The sequence below is a fragment of the Neltuma alba genome, unplaced genomic scaffold (genome assembly GCF_004799145.2).
Source record: "Neltuma alba isolate B1F8T4 unplaced genomic scaffold, ASM479914v2 tig00012206_pilon, whole genome shotgun sequence".
In the NCBI taxonomy this organism is placed as follows: domain Eukaryota; kingdom Viridiplantae; phylum Streptophyta; class Magnoliopsida; order Fabales; family Fabaceae; genus Neltuma; species Neltuma alba.
In genome coordinates this window covers 231,681-251,255 of record NW_021636742.1, presented here as the reverse complement: position 1 = coordinate 251,255, position 19,575 = coordinate 231,681, and the positions used below count along the sequence as shown (strand labels likewise).

The window sequence follows — 19,575 nt, the reverse complement described above, 5'->3', positions numbered from 1 at the left end:
CTTTATATTATATACATGGTTTATTCACTAATTCTTTATAATGTTGTATACTAAAAGTATTTTATTCTGTAGATGAGTGGTAGACATATTATGGTTGTTCAGTTCCAGAAGTGCAGTATGTTGCAATGCGTATTCTTAGTCAAACTTCTGCTTCTTCTAGTTGTGAGAGGAATTGGAGCTTGTTTGAAAGAATTCGTATGAAAAGAAGAAATAGATGGGAACATAAATGACTGAATGATTTGGTTTCACAAACTATAACTTGCGATTGAAGCATAGGTAATCTTGGAAATATTGAATATTTTTAATCTTTTATTTTAATTGATTTATATTTAATTGAATTTTTATTTGTCATTAAAGGAGTACATTAAAGAAGAAGAAAAGTTATGATCCAATTGACTATGAAAACATTAACATAGTGGACTTTTGGGTGATTGAAGAATATCCCACCCCCAGAGTTTGATGATAGAGATGTGGCTATACTTGAAAGTGTCATTAATAATGAAGGCACAGCAAATTCAACAACTCTTGATAGAGATAATGAAAGTTTATATATATAATTAAGACTTTATTAGTATTCTTAGATGAATATATAATTATTTGCATAGTCATTAATATTGTTTATTGTCTTATATAGGTGATGAAGATATGGATATTGCTGATCTTTCACCTTTGCACAATGATATTGTTACTCCTACTTTTTCCCGTCCAACTGTTAACATTTCAGTCCATGCTCTTGCTGATGATTTTAATGATGATTTTGATTTTGCATAGTCATAAAAATGTGTATTTTATTAATATTTACTTGGTAAAATCAAACATTTAAACTACTTTTGGAACTTTCTATCTTTTTTTTGAGTGATTATTATTTATGAACTCTATTTTATTTTAATGTTGTGAATTAAATTGCATTATTTTAATATGTTCAGTCTAACCCCGGTTCGACAAGTGACCCTTGACCCACTGTTTCGACCAGTTTAGTTCCCGATCCAACTTTTTGTTCCTTGGGGGTTTTCTTTCTCTATGAGGCCTATTGGAAGGCATCTCCTAATTCAATTTCAAGATCAATGTTGTCAACTACATCAGGGTTATTGTATTGACTCATACTTTTATCCATATTAATAGGAGAGGCCTCATCATGTTCATCAAATAAGAAAACTTATCTTATTTCTTGGTTTACTCCCCTTGAGTTGTTAATTTCTTTATGCTTGAAGGGAAAACTGTTTTCTAAGAAAGTCACATGTCTGCTCACAAAGGTCTATTTAGTTTTCAAATTAAGAAAGACATAGCCTTTTTGATTATTTAGATACCCTAGAAAGACATACGGAAAGGACCTTGGTTTGAACTTATCTATCACATTTAGTTCAATTGCATAGGCTAAACATCCAAAGACCTTTAGGTTACTATAATCAGGTTCTTTTCCATAAACTTTCTCATAAGGCGTGGCAAAACCTAGAACTCTAGAGGGAACTCCATTAACTAAGCAGGTAGCCATTCTCACACATTCACCCCAGTATTTAATAGGGACACTCGACTACAACATCAAAGTTCTAGAGATTCGCATTAAAGTTCTATGTTTTCTTTCTACAATTCTATTTTGCTCTGGGGTGTAAGGATAAGAAGTTTCATGTATAATGGCCTTTTCTCTTAGGAAAAGTCTAAAGTCTTGGTTAACAAACTCTGTACCATTATCACTCCTCACCTTTTTTATATTAACCAAAAATTGATTATTAATGTACGCAAAAAAATTCTAAAAGCAACTTATGGTGCCAAACTTATGTTTCATTAAGAAGATCTATGTGGCACAAGAATAATCATCAACAACCATAAGGAAATATTGATGCCCCTGATGTGTAGGCGTCCTATATGGGCCCCATACATCAATATGTATTAGTTCAAAACAGGAGTGAGTTTTAATATAGCTAGTAGAAAAAGGCAGTTTAGTCTATTTCGACTAAATGCAAATTTCACATTCTTTATTCAATGAAACATTTTTGTTCCTTACAATGTTCAGATGTCTCATTACAAAAATAGGAGCATGTCCTAGTCTATTGTGTAACAACCAAATGTCAACAAAATTGAAGGTTACAATTGTGAGCAAAATGCATTATAGTAGAATGTCTATTAGTTTCTAAAATTTATAGTCCTTCCATTAGTTTACCAATCCCCTCCAATCTCCCATCCTGAAGGTCTTGCATTATACAATAATTAGGAAAGAAAGCAACCATGCAGTTTTGTTCTCTAGTAAGTCTAGGAATAGAGATGAGATTGAATTGCAACAATTTAGAGTATAGCACATTTTCTAGAATATGTTTCATTAGAGAGTTTGACAGTGCCAACATGAGTAACAACTACTCATTCACCATTAGGAATTTTAATGTTTTTAATAGGGCCATCATTCAGTGTATATGTATCAAACAGTAAAGAATCTCCTATCATATGTGTAGTGGCCCCTGAGTCAACAACCCATTTAGTAGTATATGTATATTTATGATTAGAAGATATAGGCAAACCTATACCAGTACTAGTAAGAGCATGCACGATTGTGTCTGAGTCCTTTTTTAGAAACTCCAAGAGTCTTTCATATTGTTCCTGGGTAAATGAAGGGGAGACTGTGTTTGAAGGAAGTTTATCACTATCTTTTCCTGCTTTGATTCCTGTCTAGTTAGCGCTGGCATCTTAAGGCTACTTTCCTTTGTTCCCTTTGAAGTTAGGAGGGTATCTGACCAATTGTCAACAGATGTCCTTTGTATGACCTTTCTTGTGGCAATATGTGCATTCAAATATGGGGCCTCCTTTGCCTCTGCCTCTCCTGCATCCTCTCCCCCTGGCTGCCATAGCCATTTAATCTACTGGCTAATTTTTAGAAGAGTTGGCAATAACATGTTGGGCTTCATCTTAGAAATCATTGCAAAAGCCTGATTAACTATGGGAAGGGGATGCATTAGTAGGATTTGACTTCTGGCCAACGAGTAACAGTCATTTAGGCCCGTAAGGAACTATAACAATTTGTGCTATTGAAGTATCTCAGAGTAGGCTTTTGATGTTGGACACTTGCAAGAGGGTATAGGAACCAAACATCTCTTGTTCTTCCAAAAGTTCCTTTAATTTGGAGTAATACACAGAGACAAACAATGACCCTTGATGTAAAGAAGTAGGTTCTCGATGAAGAGAGAAGATTCCAGAGCTAGTAACCTTGTCAAACCTTTCTTGTAAATCAGCCCACACCAAGTGAGCCTCTTGAAAGAAAATAAGATCACTCACTATGTCTGGGGAGATGGAGTTCAACAACCAGGATAAGACTAGTAGACCACCGCATTGTGACACTCCCACTGCCCGCAGAAGCGTTCATCTTGAGATGTTTTGGTGTAGGATCTGTCGATAAAACCGAGTTTATGTTTGCCTCGCCGTGCTATTTTCATAACACGACTCCAAATTAGGTAGTTCTCACAACCGATCAAGACATAGGGAATAATGGTAGAACCTTGTGTGTCAAAAGGATAGAGGAACAAAGGATGGTGAAAGTTAACGGATGCATCGGTGGCATCTTTAGAGGTCATCTTCTCCGTCATTATGGAGAGTAGCAATTCGAACAAGTAAAATAGAAATTATACCATGGTGAACAGAAGAAAAACTTGCAATCTTGGCAAGAAGAACAAGAAAGATAGACAAGAAAGCTTGGGAACATGAAAAAAGATAGAGTCTTGTGGGTGCAGAATTCGGCTATGGCAGAAGGGGGAAGATTTCTAACATCATGATGTTAAACAATCCAGAAGGGACTGAGTTGTTTGTCCAGTCTCGTTTGTGGTAGGCCTCTGTTCAACAGATGGCTCGTTGAGGGCACTCTTGATGGTGGACCTGTACCATTGGGTGATGGACAACTTGATCGTGGATGGCTCTAATGCCATGAAAGCTCATAAAGCTTAAACCCAGGCTGAGGAGAATTGAAAAACTATTATTGAACATGAAAGATAGTCCATACACAAAAGAAGGATCAAAGAGTGATCCAATATTTATACAAAGTGAACAACGAATGTGGGCTTAAGCCCAATAACCCAAACTGCCTATCTACGCTTATTCTTACAGATAGGTGAACGAACATTTTAGGTAGGATGGTGGTAGATCGAAGTGAAGGTAACACAGTCACCGTCACCGTCCTCCCCCTCCTGTGTCCACTCGACATTATTATCACCTCTATGCTCTATCTTCACAACCTTCAGGTACCCTTCCTTCTGCTCATCCATCCCTCTTATTCCACTCAAGTTTTTCTCCATTTGTTTGGAACCAAGCACACTATAGTTGAATTTTGGCGCTGAAACCTTTCAAGTTTTGATCCCACTGTTGGGTATTTGAAGCTACTTTTGTTATAACATATTCTTAATTATGTGTTGAAATCTTTAGTGCTCAGATTTTCATCTTTGTTATTAGACGGATGATGACGAGCTGCTATTGATGGAAGTATAGAATCCAAATTCTGTGCATTTGTTACCTTGAGTTGGCAGTTCCCATTCCTTTCAGTAAAATAGAGCCTTCCTTCTTTATTTTTGGTTTTAATTTTTCTTATTTTGTGGCAAGTTCTATGAAGGGATATAAATTTTTTATGTTTATACTCTTTTAAGTTGTTTATATTGTGTATTATGCTTCTTTTGATCTTGTTGAGATTGTTTAGTTTGTATTTTGCATTTAGCTTTGCTTGTTGAGAATTTAGAAATTCTAATTGGATTAAAAAGTTCAAAAAAGAAGAAGCTCAAAACCCATTAAAAAACTAAAAACCGAACTGAAATATTTTGATTAATTTTGTTCGATTAATCTCCATTAATTGGTTTTGGCTCAGTTACAAAATTAATCCAATTCATTTTTTTTATTTTTTTCAGTGTTCACTAAAAATCGAACTGAAGCCCGAATACTTACCCTTAATCACTAGAATACAATGACAATAGAGCAAAATTTATTTTCCTCTGTATATTTCACAAAATCCATAGTATTAACTACTATTAAATGCATATACGTATTTTAATTTTGATAACTAATAAAATTGAAGAATTATCATTAAATTTTAATACAAAAGTAATAAAAATTACAGTTTTTTTTTTAGGTTTTTGATAAAATTTGGTGAAAATATCTTATAAATAAGATAAAACCAATTCACTCAACCAACAAAAACAATTTCACATGATCCAAAATTTCATATGCATGAATATAATATTGATATATTAGTATTATTTACAAGAAAGCAACAAGGGCTTTTATAAAAATATATTCTTGTAGCCAATTAATGGGATTAGGGGATAAGCATCCTTGGTCAACATCAAATTTTATGGTGTATAAAATAAATATATGAGATGAATTTTGTTTCGACTTGAGTAAAAACACTTTTTAAGAGTGTTTTTTGTATTTACCAAATACCCCTTAAATTTTACCCAAGTGCCTGCACTTTGTAATCTAACATATCCCGCCTCAAAGTTGTGTATAATGTATTAAGCAACTCTATGAAGGGAATGAAAAATACTCTTTCTTGTTGATCCTCTCTTTTTTTTTTTTATTCTTCTCTATTTCTTCTTTATTTATAACAATTAGATCTATTTTGTGGTTTTTATAATTATTGGATACCTCTTGAAATCAATTTAAAAAAATACTTGCATGCAATTCAAAATAAAACTCATCTTATATATTTACCTCGTATTCAATAAAATCATTTATAAAACGCGAATCCAAAAAAGAAAAATAAGTCAAATTGTTTAGGGAGAATTACAATGAGATTATGAGAAAAGAAAATAATTACCAATAAATCTAATGATAAGTGATCAGTTGTCATTTATTACTTTAAACCTCGTTATTACATCCTGCCCTGTCATTATTCATTATCACTAAATCTTTTAATAATTATGGTTTTTACTTAAAATTTCATAACAATTCTTCCAATTGTCCTAGTGTGAGATCTATATAAATTTGAGACATATAAAAGTTAGGCGCTTCCATTTGTGGCTCTGTTGCTACTTTTGTAGAAGCAATCGTTGAGTGCTGATTTTCTAGGAAGACCCTCCCATTCCTTCAATCTTACCTCTTTTCGGCTCGTTTAGAACGTGAGCTTGAGCAGCCAAATTTCAATTTGGTTTGAAAGTGAAGGAAGAGATTTGGAGGAGGAAAATTACAAAAAATGTATTTTTAGTAGACTAACTTTATACAAATTTTTAGTTTTGTATTTAACATAATAATATATTAGCAAAATCTCATAAAAATATCACTTGAATTTTAAAATTACAAATAAGTTTTATTTCGTACACTTTAGGCTAAATTGTACAAAACTCTCCTAACTTTCTTCATAGTATTTTAAAGTTTAAATTTAGCCCTTTAACCTTTTTTTTTTTGGTCACGAATCCCTTGTTATTGTCTTATTGGGTGGCCGTTATGTTTTTGGCGGAAAATATGCCGTCAAATCAATAGAAGACATGTGATATCATTCATAACATCTTTTGGAAGTTAATAATTTTAGAAAACCCCCGTCAATTTTAAGTCAATTGCATAAAATCCCACATAACTTTAAAATATTAAATGTAAATTTTGTAATGTCAAAAGAGCCATATACAACCAATCTAAAGTTAAGGGGTACGGTTTTTATAAAATTTACATAAAATACTATGTAGGATGCCACATGTCTTTTATTGATTTGACATAACAATTTATGTCAAAAAAAATAATGGCCACTTAAACGATTAAATTTAAATTTTGAAATGTTATGGAGGTTAGGTGCAATCAACCCAAAATTTATGAGAGTTTTGTATGATTCAACTTACACTTTAGTAGTCAATGATTATGCTTGGTAAACAAATAATAACATATTTTCTGTAAGGATTTTTAATTTAAAATTTTAAATTCAGGTGGTATTTTTTGTGAAATTTTTCCTAATATATATTGTCGCCAGAAACCTTGTCCGTAGCTGGTCGCTGTAGGTGATTCGCCGCCAGCACCGGCGGGGTTTCGACGCTGAACACCGGTGAAGTGAGGATCAGTTGGATGAATTTTTTTTTTTTTAGAAAGAAAATGGAGGTGGGATTTGATTAAACGAAAAAAGAAAAACTGAAACTGGCCAACTCTCATACAATCTTGCTGACAAAGCATGCGCAATGAAATTATTTTTTTAAAAAAATAGAATATAGCATGTACAAAATAGTATTTTTTTTTAATAAAAAATTCCAGGGGTTGAATTTATATATTATCACAGAAACAGTTAGATTTAAAAACTAAAAATTAAACTGAAAATTTATTTATTCATTAACTCAAGAAATAATAATGACCCATTTGATAGACACACACATGATGCACATCATAATGGAGTTGCTTGCCTTGGGCAGCAAGAGGATACTTGAATGACAAGCTCCTGATAGCTTACACGCAAATTATAAATCACAAATTTTTTGTCTTTCAATCATTTGCTAACAAAATGACATTTTTATAATACATACAAAATGTCATATTTTTATTCACCCATTCATGATTTCTGATATCTTAATTTATATAGCTTGCTAGCTGTTTATTCACCCATTCATTTTTTAGTTCATTTTTCCCCCCAAAATACGTCAATTGGTACATGTTAGAAATAGGCCAATTCTGCCGTTTTTTGTACAATTTCTTGTGAAGTCAAATTCTCATCAGTATGAGTCAAGGAAATGATTCCATATAGGTCTCATTTAGTACCAAACATTAAAAATGAGGGATTGTAATTGTGATTGCAATTGAAAAAAATTATTAAAATAGTATTTAGCATGAATAATTATTTGTTATATAGTACTCCCTCCGTTCCTTATTATAAGAGACATTTGATGCTTATGGCATGTTCCTATATATAAGAGACACTTAAAAGTTGTCTCTACTTTTTTGTGTTGATTTCCTATTTTACCCATATTTATTGTCTCTAACTCATACTCTCTCTCCCACCCACTTCTTTTTCTTTTAATAATTTAATTGTTCTCTCTCATGCTCTCTCTCCTTATTAATGAGGGCATTTTAGAAAAAGATTATACTTTTTACACATTGATTGTTCTTAACTAATTTTTTAACTGTTTTTTTTATCAACGTAATTCGGTTATTCGTCTTTTATAATAAGGAACGGAGGGAGTATTAGGTAAACTCATAGATTGGAATTGAGGAATACCACTTTCCCCATAGTATTTTCTAATTACACATACATGGGTTTACTAATCCTATATAACAAGCAATCTTTTTATATTAAACATTCTTTTAATAAATTTTTTTTTAATTTTAAAAATCCCAATCACAATCCCTCATTTTTCAATGATTTCTATCAACCCAACCATAAGGGACATGACGAGTAATAAATACCCTCTTAACTTCTATTTTGATGGACCGCTACTTATTAAAAATGCTACCACTTCTTTAATATAGAACTTGGACCCCAAAAAAATTCTGTTTTCAAATATAAGATTTTAATTTTATTTTGATCTTCAAATTTATACTTTTTTTAAAAAAAATCTGAACATTAATTTACTATGTTACGAGGGATTAACATCTTCTTCTAAACCCAATTCCTCTTAATTTACTTAGAGTGCGGGCTTTATTAGAATCTTCGTACGACGTATAAATAATAGATATACGAATTTTAAAAAATTATAAGATTTATAAATTATAAATAATACGACTCTTTTTCTTTAAAAAGTTTCATACGATGTGCAAGACCTATATCTAATTAATTTACAAAGGGAATTTCTTATATTGTTTGTTATAAATTAAGAAAAATTGGAGAAAAGTTGTTCACTAAAAATTTAATTTGCAAGAGAGACCTAACAAATATTTATACGCACAAACTATAGAACATATGTATCTTGATTTAGGTTCTCCTCACTAATAAAATTTGTAATGGGAGACTTCTGCTGATTTTCCCTCTAACTTATCATGATTTAATTTAATATTAAAATATCACATCAATAAAAACAAATAATTTATTTAAAAATTTGCAACCAAGAATTATTTAAAATTAAACTTAGAAACATAAATAAAGTGATAAACCATTAGCTACTCCAATCCGAAATAAACAACCAATGAACCAACTACCAACTCAATTTTGAAATTGGCGAAAGAAGACGAATTAGAGAAGGTGCTTCAATTTATGAAAATTTTGAAATGAAGATTCCCCGAAATTCTGGAACCGAATACTTGGAACCTGTGTTCTGAGGGAACGAACATGAGCTGTACCTATCATTGGCAAAATAGATTTTTCCTAATATTATATATATATATACATATATAGATACAACTCATATTACAAAATATAAGTATCAAATTTTTAAAGAAATTTAGTTTTTTTAATCAATATTCTCTCGACTTCAAAATATAACTAAACTTTATCTGTTTATGTTAGTAAAAAACTAATTAAATTAGTTTAAAATAATAATATATAAGGCATATTTTTTTTTTCCAAATATACCTTTATTAATAAAGAGAATAAGTAAAGATATAATAAATTAATCAAAGAGAAAAGAGAATATATATGAGTAAAATTAGAAAAAAATTATTAAATGCTTAAATAAAAATGAATATTGTCTTATAAAAAAAACAAACCCCTCCAATAAAGTTTAGCGTATATTTTAAATCAGAGAGAGTATTACTTTGAATTTGTCTAATTAATTATTGATACTTATATTTTGAACCAATTTATTGACAAAAACTTCAATTAAATCAAGAATATTCAATACCAAAAATAAGACATATAAATTTTTTGTATAGAGTATTATTTATTTTATAACTAACTCTTGTTCATAATATTGACATTTAAAATTTTATATAATTATCTTGTTCATAATAAAATTTTCTATACTTATCCGGTCCTTAATATAAAACTTAATTATTGATTTGATTTTAGTTCTAAATATAAAACTTATTTATCATATTTATCAATTTTTTAAATTATCCCTATTAATACTTTCTTAACTATATTAAGTATAATTAAGTATAAGAGGGAGATGGGATATTAAGTAAGATGATTATGGTATTTAAAAAAATTATATTTTTTATAATTAACTAGTTTACCTAATTTTTTAATTTAATTAAATTAGTTAAATAAGTCTTATATTAAGGACCGGAAAAGTATCATGTATTTATTGAATTTATTTATTTTTTGTAAAAAGAATATCTTTTTTTTTTTTTTCCTCCGTAGCCAGACGTCAGCCTCTAGCCGCGAATCCGCAAGTTCTAGCCACAGAACGCAAACCGCTCCCGTGCACATTAGCCGCCACTCGTTCTCTCTGCTAAGCTACGCTCATCCATCTCCTGCTGTCTCTGTTTCCACTTGCTTGTTCCTCTAGAAGAAGCCTTACTCTCTCCCTCTTTTCTCTCTCACCAAACCTATTACGCTTCTTTCGTCGTTAATTTTGCTGACCATGAAATTGTCCTCTTTGTAGCTTCCTGCTATGGCGTCGTTACAAATCCTGAAACTCACACTCTCTTCGGTTTCGTTTCTCAATCGAATTGTCCGAGAAAATCGACATGGACTTCCCGGGAGCCGTATTTCCGGGGAAGATGATCAAGGTGCGAACTTTCGGCGGTTCGAATTCTTGCAGAAGGTTTAGGATCAGCTGTAAAGCTCAAGATACCGACAACCAAAGCAATGGCAAGATTTTGTTTTCTTCTTTTTATTTATCTACTTTTTAAGTGCGCCGCATCTTATTTATGGTCTCTTCTTCTCTGTTTTGTTTCCTTTTAAGGCAAAATTGATGGTTCCTTGTTTACACAAGTAAAATCCGTTGTTGATGTTCGTTCCTAAAAATAGCAATGAAGTTACTGTCCTTCTGACTTCTGTTTTTCTGAGCGTAATTGTCATATTCATTCTGTTTCAGACCTAACAATCCGTAGAGATGACTGTGGCTTTGACTTTATTTGCCGCATATTCAACTGACTCATTATTCTAGAATTCTGCATTTAAACAGTATGCCTTATACTTTTTCCTTGAAAATAATGTTAGAATTTTCTTATTATTTGTATTTTAAAAGCAAAAATATTGGCCATTGTTGGATAATTATTGATATTTCCTTGTTTGGCCATTTATATATTACTTGGTACGGAAAACTTTATTATTTATTGGTTAGATGGGCAGATATGGGGTAAAAGAAACCGATATTGTAGATCATTGTGAGGACATTTCATGATTTAAGCATTTTCATGAGAAGATGTAGCCTTTGAAACTTCACTACTTGAAGATTTAAAAAGGAAGTTAGGCAAGAAAAGCATTTTGACTGTCTCATGAAACATGAGATGAAACTTTCTGATGCTCCATTCAGGGCTTCAACCTGCAAGCTGAAGGAAAGACGCGGCCTTATCATTTTCTTCTCTGTATATTTTTGTATGATATTGTGCATGCCAACCATTAAGTGCCTGTTTGGATAGCCCAAAATGTGGTTTCTTGAAAATTTATTCTAACACCCTTATTTTGATTGAATTAATTATGGGACCCTCAACCTAAAATCATATTTTGATTAATTGACTATGAGACCCTCAACCATGTTATCTCAGAAGTAGCTCTCACATGCTTTTGCGTTTTGGTTAAACCAATTCCGCCAAAATCATGCTTATAAGTGAATTTTATCCAAACTCTATTTTACCCTATGCTAATCCAAACGCATCCTAAGAAAAGGTCTTTTAAATGTGTAGCAGCTTTGCCCTTCCCTTATTTAGGTATTTCCATGTAAATTCTGTGTGGGAGCTGTCTGAGGAGGATTACAGTTTTTAAAACTTGGAAGTTTGTAAATTCCTTACCTTTGTTGGGGATAGGGGTGGCTGGCAGTGAGCAGAAATTGTTGTTAGTTGATTTCCGTTTCCTTCTTCTATAGCTCCTTATACATTCGATGCCATTTCTAATATGCATTTATAATCCAATGCGATGCTGCTGATAAATTGGTCTTTGGAAGCTGTGCAGCACTGACTCAAGAGGTTATCTGATTTTAGTTTAATGTGAAATGTGGTTGAGACTTGAGAAGATATTGTTTACCAAAGAGAGTAGCAGAGCAAACTTGAGTGACCTGCAAAATTTTCAGACTGATATTATTTTTAACTGAATATATGACGACTTTGCTTTTGTCTTCTAAATGATTTGATATTTGTCATGTTAAATCTGAAAGACGTGATCCAGCTTTTATCTATAATAATTGTTGAACTTGGTTACGTTTTTGTTTACTAATCAATATTGATACAGTTTGACTGACTAAAATTTTATCCATGAACCCCTTTCTTTACCTAAGGATAAGAAGTCAAAAGAATTTATATTTGCACATATGAATTATGATCACTTGTTTCTGTGTCAAGGTGGAGAGGTTGGCAACTAGCAAATAAAATATAATAGTTTATATTTGTCATAAGTTTTTCAGTTGCTTGGGTCTTTGCAGTTCTATTGGGTTAATAACAGAGCAACACTTTTTTAGCATAAATGCAAAAAGATCAACAAATGTGAAGATACAAGCATAATAGAAAACTTTATACATTTTCAGTCTTGCTGACATAATTTTGCATGGATGTTTTGTGTTTGTTGCATGTCAGAACGAAAGATATTGAGGTCATGCTAGGACCTAGGTAGGAAACATGAGGCTTTATACTTTCTACTTTTTTTCATTTTACTTCACACAAAAAAAAAAGGCTCTGCTAGTTCTTAAATCGCATTATAAGATAAGATGAATCATCTTTTTCCCCCCCTTTTGGGCCTTGTGATGAATAAGATGATGATGAACAAATATTGTTTGTGCCATTTAGAAATATAATGTTTACAAGCGTCAGCAACAGAAGCTTCTATACCGTTACCAATTTCAGATATTTTATTTGGTATGTCACTTTACATATAGATATATTTCTTTAGCGTACCTGCTTAGGCAGTGTTTGTTATTATATATACATATATTTTTTTTAAAATTTTGCTGCAATGTTTGCCATTTACTGGGTCCATTTTGGTCCTTAATAGTCTCAAGATTTTTTTTTTTCAAAAACAAAAAATTCATGCAGAGAAGATATATTCCTCAGTCCATTAGGACTTACAGAAAGAAGACAAAACATTCTTAAGAGAGAAATTTACTTAACGGAGGAATTTCTTTGATAAACTTCCAGGCGACCCTTGGGCTGTGAGGCATGCTTATGACAAGGCTGACGTCAATGCTGTAGTTAAATTTTACATAATGTCAATCCAACTGATTTTTATTTTTTTTTTATTTTTATTTTGCATGCATTCAACAGTCTGGTTTGGTTATGTGATTGTTTTCCTTTAAGTAATCATGGAGCCGTAGATCAATGTCATCTATCTGAGATATCATTTCAGAAAAACTATTCTGGAGACAGTGGCCGCCCTCTTTTTTATCCCTCAGCAAATTGCTAGTCGTAGAGAACATCAAGTGATTAACACTAACTACTTTTTTGGCTATCTTCTGATGTATTTTCAGGTGAAGAACCCACAGAGTCATTATTTATGAAGGAACTAAAGAAGAGAGGAATGACTCCTACTTCATTGCTTGAAGATTATAAGCAAGGTGACAATGAAATGGATGAGGAGATGAATATGAATGGAGAAGATAGAGGTTTTCCTAAAAGAAATGCTGTCTCTACCAATGTTGAGAGGAGCCTAGACAATCAAAGGGAGCGATCTATGGCACTGAACAGCGAAGGTCTTGAGGTTGTTGCATTATCTGACATTTTTTCAACAATATATTTATTAAATATCAGTAATATTGTTTCAAAGATTTTGGTGCCTGTAGTGTAGATTGTGTCACTTACATCTTTATCCATTACAGGGGCTGATACCTCGGGCTAAACTTTTGTTGTCTCTTGGAGGGACATTTTTCCTGGCATTTTGGCCACTGATTCTCATAATCATCGTGGCTTTTTCTGCTCTCTACCTTGTAAGCTCTCTTTCTGTCCCTTTGTCAAATTATATGCATTTAATTATTTGGATTATCGAAGTGCTGAAGTTTGTGATCCATGCTGCATTGTTTCTTCCTCCCAATGGTTTCATTAATTTAATTGTAGACAAAACATGACGTGACAGTGTGAAGCATTTTGCACTCTCCAGCCTTGTCGAGAACTGGAAACCTCTAATGAAATATATGTTCTTCTTTTGTGACATGTTCATAGACTGGCCATTACTTTTAGTTCCTCAACCTTCACTATCATCTAAGAAATATATCAAATGTGCAGTTATCATAACGCTCAGATGTAAAACTTGTCCCCACTGCACACACGCATGTGTCCATGCACGTATTTTATTTTTTTTTATTTGTTTATTTTTGAAAATCCTGCCAGCAATTTGATAGGGACCCTCGATTCTATATCTACAGTAGAAAGAAGAGAGCAAGGATAGAGGAGAGCAGTGGGAGAGTGGGAAACCGGTCATGGGAAGGTGTCAGGGTAGGGAAGTCAACTCGTAGCCCATGACCATGTGGATAGGATTAGTTATGGAGTAGCTTTTATCCTGTTCTGTTCCTTTCACTTTTAGTGGTTATATAGCAGTTTTAGAGTCAGTGATCTATCTACTATTATAATTAGAAGGACTAAAGATGCAGTTGGTGTCTTATATTTTGAATTATCTATGTACTGGATGTTCTCCCCTAACCTGTTGAAGAAATTAATGTTTCCAGATTCTGGCATTGTTTTCTTCACTTGAATTTCTATTTGATTGCTCTTTAGATTTCAGTATCTATCATAATGCTAAAGGAGGTGATCAAATGATTAAATCAGTTCTTCGTGTAATTTATTTTGAACTATTGTAACCTTTGATGTTCAAAGAGCTGGATTTGATTCTATTGTTTTTATGTGGCAGTACTTTGGACCGAGTTTTGTACATGATGCTTCCAAGATGCCTCCCTCACCTCCGCAATATGTGGATCCTTATGCCCTTCTGGAAGATGAAAGAATATCTCAGATGGCGCCTAGTCTCAATTGAAAGGCAAGAATTTACATACGTAAGATTGTAGTTACATATGTCTCATTTCAGCTCTCTTTCCATCTGTATGTCTCCTTTGTAAAATATCACCCTGGAAGAACTTGTGTAGTTATTGGTTTGATGCTCATTTTTATTCACTTCAAATCTCACTGTCTCTCCAAGCTTGTGGGCTTACATAAAGTTTTTTTATTTAAATCTTTAAGGCATAATAAGAATGACCAGAATAATTGCAAATCGATCTAGAAGTTCTAAGCTTAATCCGTAATTCCATGTGGTTATAGGGACTTAACTTTTTGAAATTGACTGTTATAACACCTTTTTTCCTTCCGAAGAAATTGTTGATGTACGGCAACTGTATAAGAATTTGTAAAATTACAGTTTGAACACGTAGATTGGGGGTTTTCCCTCATCCTTACAATTCCAAGCCCAAGTAAAAATTCGTTTCATAAATTTAAGCTCGAGTTCAAAAGTTTTCTGGTGTCTGATTTGATTTCCAATCATATGCGTTGGCAAAATGATTATATCCAATAAATTTGGTAGGTATAAAATGAAAAATAATATACAATAAAACAAACTCAACGAGGGGCTTTAACAATCTACATAGTAAAAAGCTTAACTCAGGATGATGACGGTTTATGGATATGATTCACCCCACTTGCTTACAAAAGGGCCAATAAACTATCACACGAAGGTTTCATTGCAGCTTAAAAGCTATCTGAAGAATTCCTAATCCTTTGTCTGTGTTTTTAGACTGTGAAGTTAGTTCATTTCTGTGCTCTATGAAAACCCAATAGCACTAGGAAATGGACTGAAAAGGCTTATAAGCTTTCAGGTCTTTTATAATACCTTCAATGGATCCAGCTGCTGCAACTATAGTGACAATAAGACAGACCACACTTAGCACTTTAAGCACCATCCATGGTGCAGAAAACTTGGGCATTTTTCTCTGTGAAATGTACATTTCTACAGGAAAATACACAGTCAAGGGCCAGAAAGAAAATGCTCCAAGTAGACCCAATATGCTGTTGAAGAAAGGCAGCATCATGGCGATCACAGTTGTAAATATCACGTACAGGGTCCTCCATATCACCCGAAACTGATTCACTCTGTAAAGTCCACACATTGGAATGCCAATTGAGTATTCTTTTGTGGCAAAATCGCTTTCTGGCCATCTATTGCTGCACCAATCTTCCACAATACTGAAAACAGGTTGGCAGAACACCTGCGCACAAATTATACTGTTAAGGTTCTCTGTTTTGTTAGCAGCTGAGGAGAAAGCAAGATGATTGAACTAATGGTAGTTGGGTCCAATGGGAAGAACGCAATTCTTTCTAGTGAGGTTAATGATTCGAATTTGATGAATGAATAAGAAAATTATGTTTCGAGAGTTAGTCTCAATTTGACCGAACAATCATCAAATTTAATCCAGTAATAGTGACCTGGTAAGCACCCACGAGATGAACAACAACAAAGATGTTTCCAATGTCGACCATCCAAAACGGCTCATAAAAGCCAAATCCAGTGAGAATGTTTCCAGGTGCACTGTTCCCAAATGCTGCATATCCCAATATCCCACAAGACAGATAAAACAGGCTGGTGATTGAAACTCCAACTGATACTGCCTTCTTCATCTCTTGATTTTCTGGTGGGCTTGATTTTAACGTGTCCTGCTCAAGCAAAAATACAAAATAAATACTGAAATTAAACTTCGCGCGCGTCTCTCTCTCTCTCTCATGTAAGAAATTTCTGGGTTAGAATGCAATGCGTGAATGAACTTAATTAGCTTGCCTGTATCTCAACAATGACAACGGAGAAGGCATAAGCAAAAGCAATGTTTCCAAGTGCTTGAAATGTGTTCCATATCTTCCCACTACTGGTGACATCCACACCAATTACTGTCCCAGACAAGCCTGTCTTCACATGCTTTCCTCCTTCAAGTTCCAAAATTGGAGCAGTAAATTAAGTAATCATATAATCTTTTTATATTTCGAAATAGCAGTAATATTCAGCGAAGGATTTGAGATTGTTGAACTATGGACTTTGATCCGTTCTTGATGGGCTAGACTATTTGATTAGGGAGTAGAGAATCTTCCTTGCCAAATGTTTCCCAGTCAAACACGGTATGAAATCAATATTAATTTCTATGAGAGAATTAGGGAACAAGAATCCTCATTGCAGGCAAGCAAAAAATCCTCCTGCAATAACTTGCTCATCACCCAAACCATGGAGTTTTCCAATTATCACTCTTTTTTTCTCTCATTTTTCTTCCTGATGTATCTATTGTGCCACTCCCATTTAGGCACTTGTTGTCTAAATCCAGTGTGTGCAATCAGAGCTTCGGCCCTAATCTGACATGGTACGTATTCTTACTCTTACATTTAATTTTTCTTCATGTGCTTGATGAGCAATACACATGTTACAGCTACAGGAACATCACACCTCTAACGCCAGTGAAGGAAAATTGAATATATGAGTAAGAATAGGTACAGGGTCAAATCAAGGTCGACCAATTGCATATGCAAGATTAGATTTAGACTATAAGAGCTTAAAGGATATTGGCAAATCCGATGCCCCAAAAAGAAAAACGAGGAAAAAAAAAAAAAGAGAGGGATAACTGAAAAACTCTACTGGGGCGATGAGGGAGATTTCTATTATAAGATCAGGTGACCACATTTAGGAAGGTGTTATCTTTCCCATTTAGTGCAGGAGGATTCTTTGCTTGCTCTTCAATTAATAATCAGGAAATTAATGTCGACTAATTTTTCTATTTAGTTACTTTTTTAATTCTCTAATTCTTTGGTTAAGAATTAATGCTGATTTAGTGGGAAACATTTGACTGGAGAAATTCTTTATTCCCAAACCAAATACTCCAACCCATCATGGAGTCATATCATGCCGACTGCTACACGATTCAATCCTATACCAAATAAATAAACTAGATAGTCTCTCACTGAATTTGAATTCTAAGTTAAAAGTGAAGTAAATGCAAAACTAACCTGCAACCTTGGCAATGGAAAGACCAACAGCAATGAAGGCATAACCAACAGACATGAGAGCAGCGAGAAGAGAGAGCCACGAAAGTTTATGAAAATTTGGGATTTGGCTTAATATGATCTCCACAATCCCAAATATTATCATATATCCGTTGTTTGACGAATGACACCCCACTTCATGTCCCTCCTTATGGAAGCAACTTGATCTTCTTACCGCCCTGTTTCACATACCCAATCAATATTCACTCATAACCACAAAAAACACATACCATCTTCGATCCTTATTATAAGATCTCGTTTGTAAACTACAAACAATGTCTTATAATTAGGACCAGAAGTAGTACTTCATATCCAAGTCACTTCTAGAAAAATAGCTTGGTTCAGAATAAGTCGTTTAGAGAGTAATTAATACTTATTTGGCAATTCTGTCCCCGTAGTTAATGTGTGAAAAGGGATAATCAAAGAGGCTAGAAATCTTACGCCATGCTAATGGATGCAGTAATAGTATATCCGATTGTTATCCCCACAAGATTTACATACTGTGCCACCCCACACAGCAAGTATTTCATTCCCCCTGCCAACAAATACACATTGAACATTACATCATTTATATTATATACTACTTCCGGTCCTTGATATAAAACCTAGTTGACAAATTTGGAAAACTTAAGAAAGTTATCAAATTATTTATTTATATAATTTGTTATATAATCTCTCTAAAATGCTTATATGTATTATTAGATTATATAATATCAATTGATAAGTGAGACAAATTAGTTGGAAAAAAAATGATAAATATAAATACTTTAAAGTAATTTAGTAATTTCCTTAAGGGCTTATATCGAGAATGGGAGGTAATGGGTGTGTGTGTATATAAAAGGTAATAATAAGTAAATATACACCGACCATATAAATAAAACATGCCATAAAATTTAGGTTTATATGTATTTGTGAGCACCAAGATTGGCCTTGACGATCTGAGTGTAGGTGTAGTTTCTGGTCCCATCAGGGGATCTGTAGCATTCAGTGAGCAAGCAGGAAGTGAAGAGAGTGACAAGGGAGAAGATGGAGAGGGCAATGGGCCCAGCAACCCAACCCAATTGGGCCATGGCCCAACCCAATGATAGGACGCCCGACCCAATCACAGCCGTCACTATGTGTGCACTTGCAGTGAACCAAGTTCCTGAACCCACCACCATCATACCATCCAATAATACAGTCAAAATCTTGTTAGTGACTTGAAAAAAAAAGAAAAAGAGAAGAGTCTTAGGAGTGATGGAGATCATATATTTCAAGTTCAGAGAAACTAAGAAGATTCATACCTGTTCGTTTCAGTTTACCGTCATCATCAAATTCAGAGTCAAACCCTCCATTCTGTATCGAGAAGCTTAGGTTTCTCTGCAACTCCATAGCCATCTCAGAGGCAAGCCTAAGAAGAAGAAGAAGAAGAAGAAGATGGTGAAGATGGTTAGGGAAGCAAGGCGGGTATAGCAGTAAGTACTTATATAGGGAAAGAGGAGAGAAATTTGAAGGTCTAGTTATGGAAATATTTCAAACCCAGAAATCCAAAATTTATTAGTGACGCTATGAATAAAAATTATGCTGTCAAAATGACTGGCATGGGAAGCATGGATATTTTACCAATGATGCGTTGGGACT

The 19,575-nt window shown here is 33.4% G+C and overlaps 2 protein-coding genes across 2 annotated transcripts; one reads left to right on the top strand and one right to left on the bottom strand.

Annotated features, from left to right (window-relative positions):
• Positions 1–10,521: 10,521 nt before the first annotated feature.
• On the top strand, positions 10,522–15,084 carry LOC114724939 (uncharacterized). The gene is made up of 4 exons (XM_028911408.1): positions 10,522–10,621; positions 13,428–13,657; positions 13,776–13,883; positions 14,801–15,084. The coding sequence occupies exons 1-4, from the start codon at positions 10,531–10,533 to the stop codon at positions 14,921–14,923; spliced, it is 552 nt and encodes a 183-aa protein (XP_028767241.1). The 5' UTR covers positions 10,522–10,530; the 3' UTR covers positions 14,924–15,084.
• A 635-nt stretch (positions 15,085–15,719) lies between these two features.
• LOC114724947 (amino acid permease 6-like) lies at positions 15,720–19,332 on the bottom strand. The gene is made up of 7 exons (XM_028911415.1): positions 19,239–19,332; positions 18,875–19,099; positions 18,397–18,490; positions 17,920–18,134; positions 16,712–16,854; positions 16,363–16,590; positions 15,720–16,145 (listed from the first exon to the last, which is right to left on the bottom strand). The coding sequence occupies exons 1-7, from the start codon at positions 19,330–19,332 to the stop codon at positions 15,720–15,722; spliced, it is 1,425 nt and encodes a 474-aa protein (XP_028767248.1).
• Between the last annotated feature and the right edge of the window lie 243 nt (positions 19,333–19,575).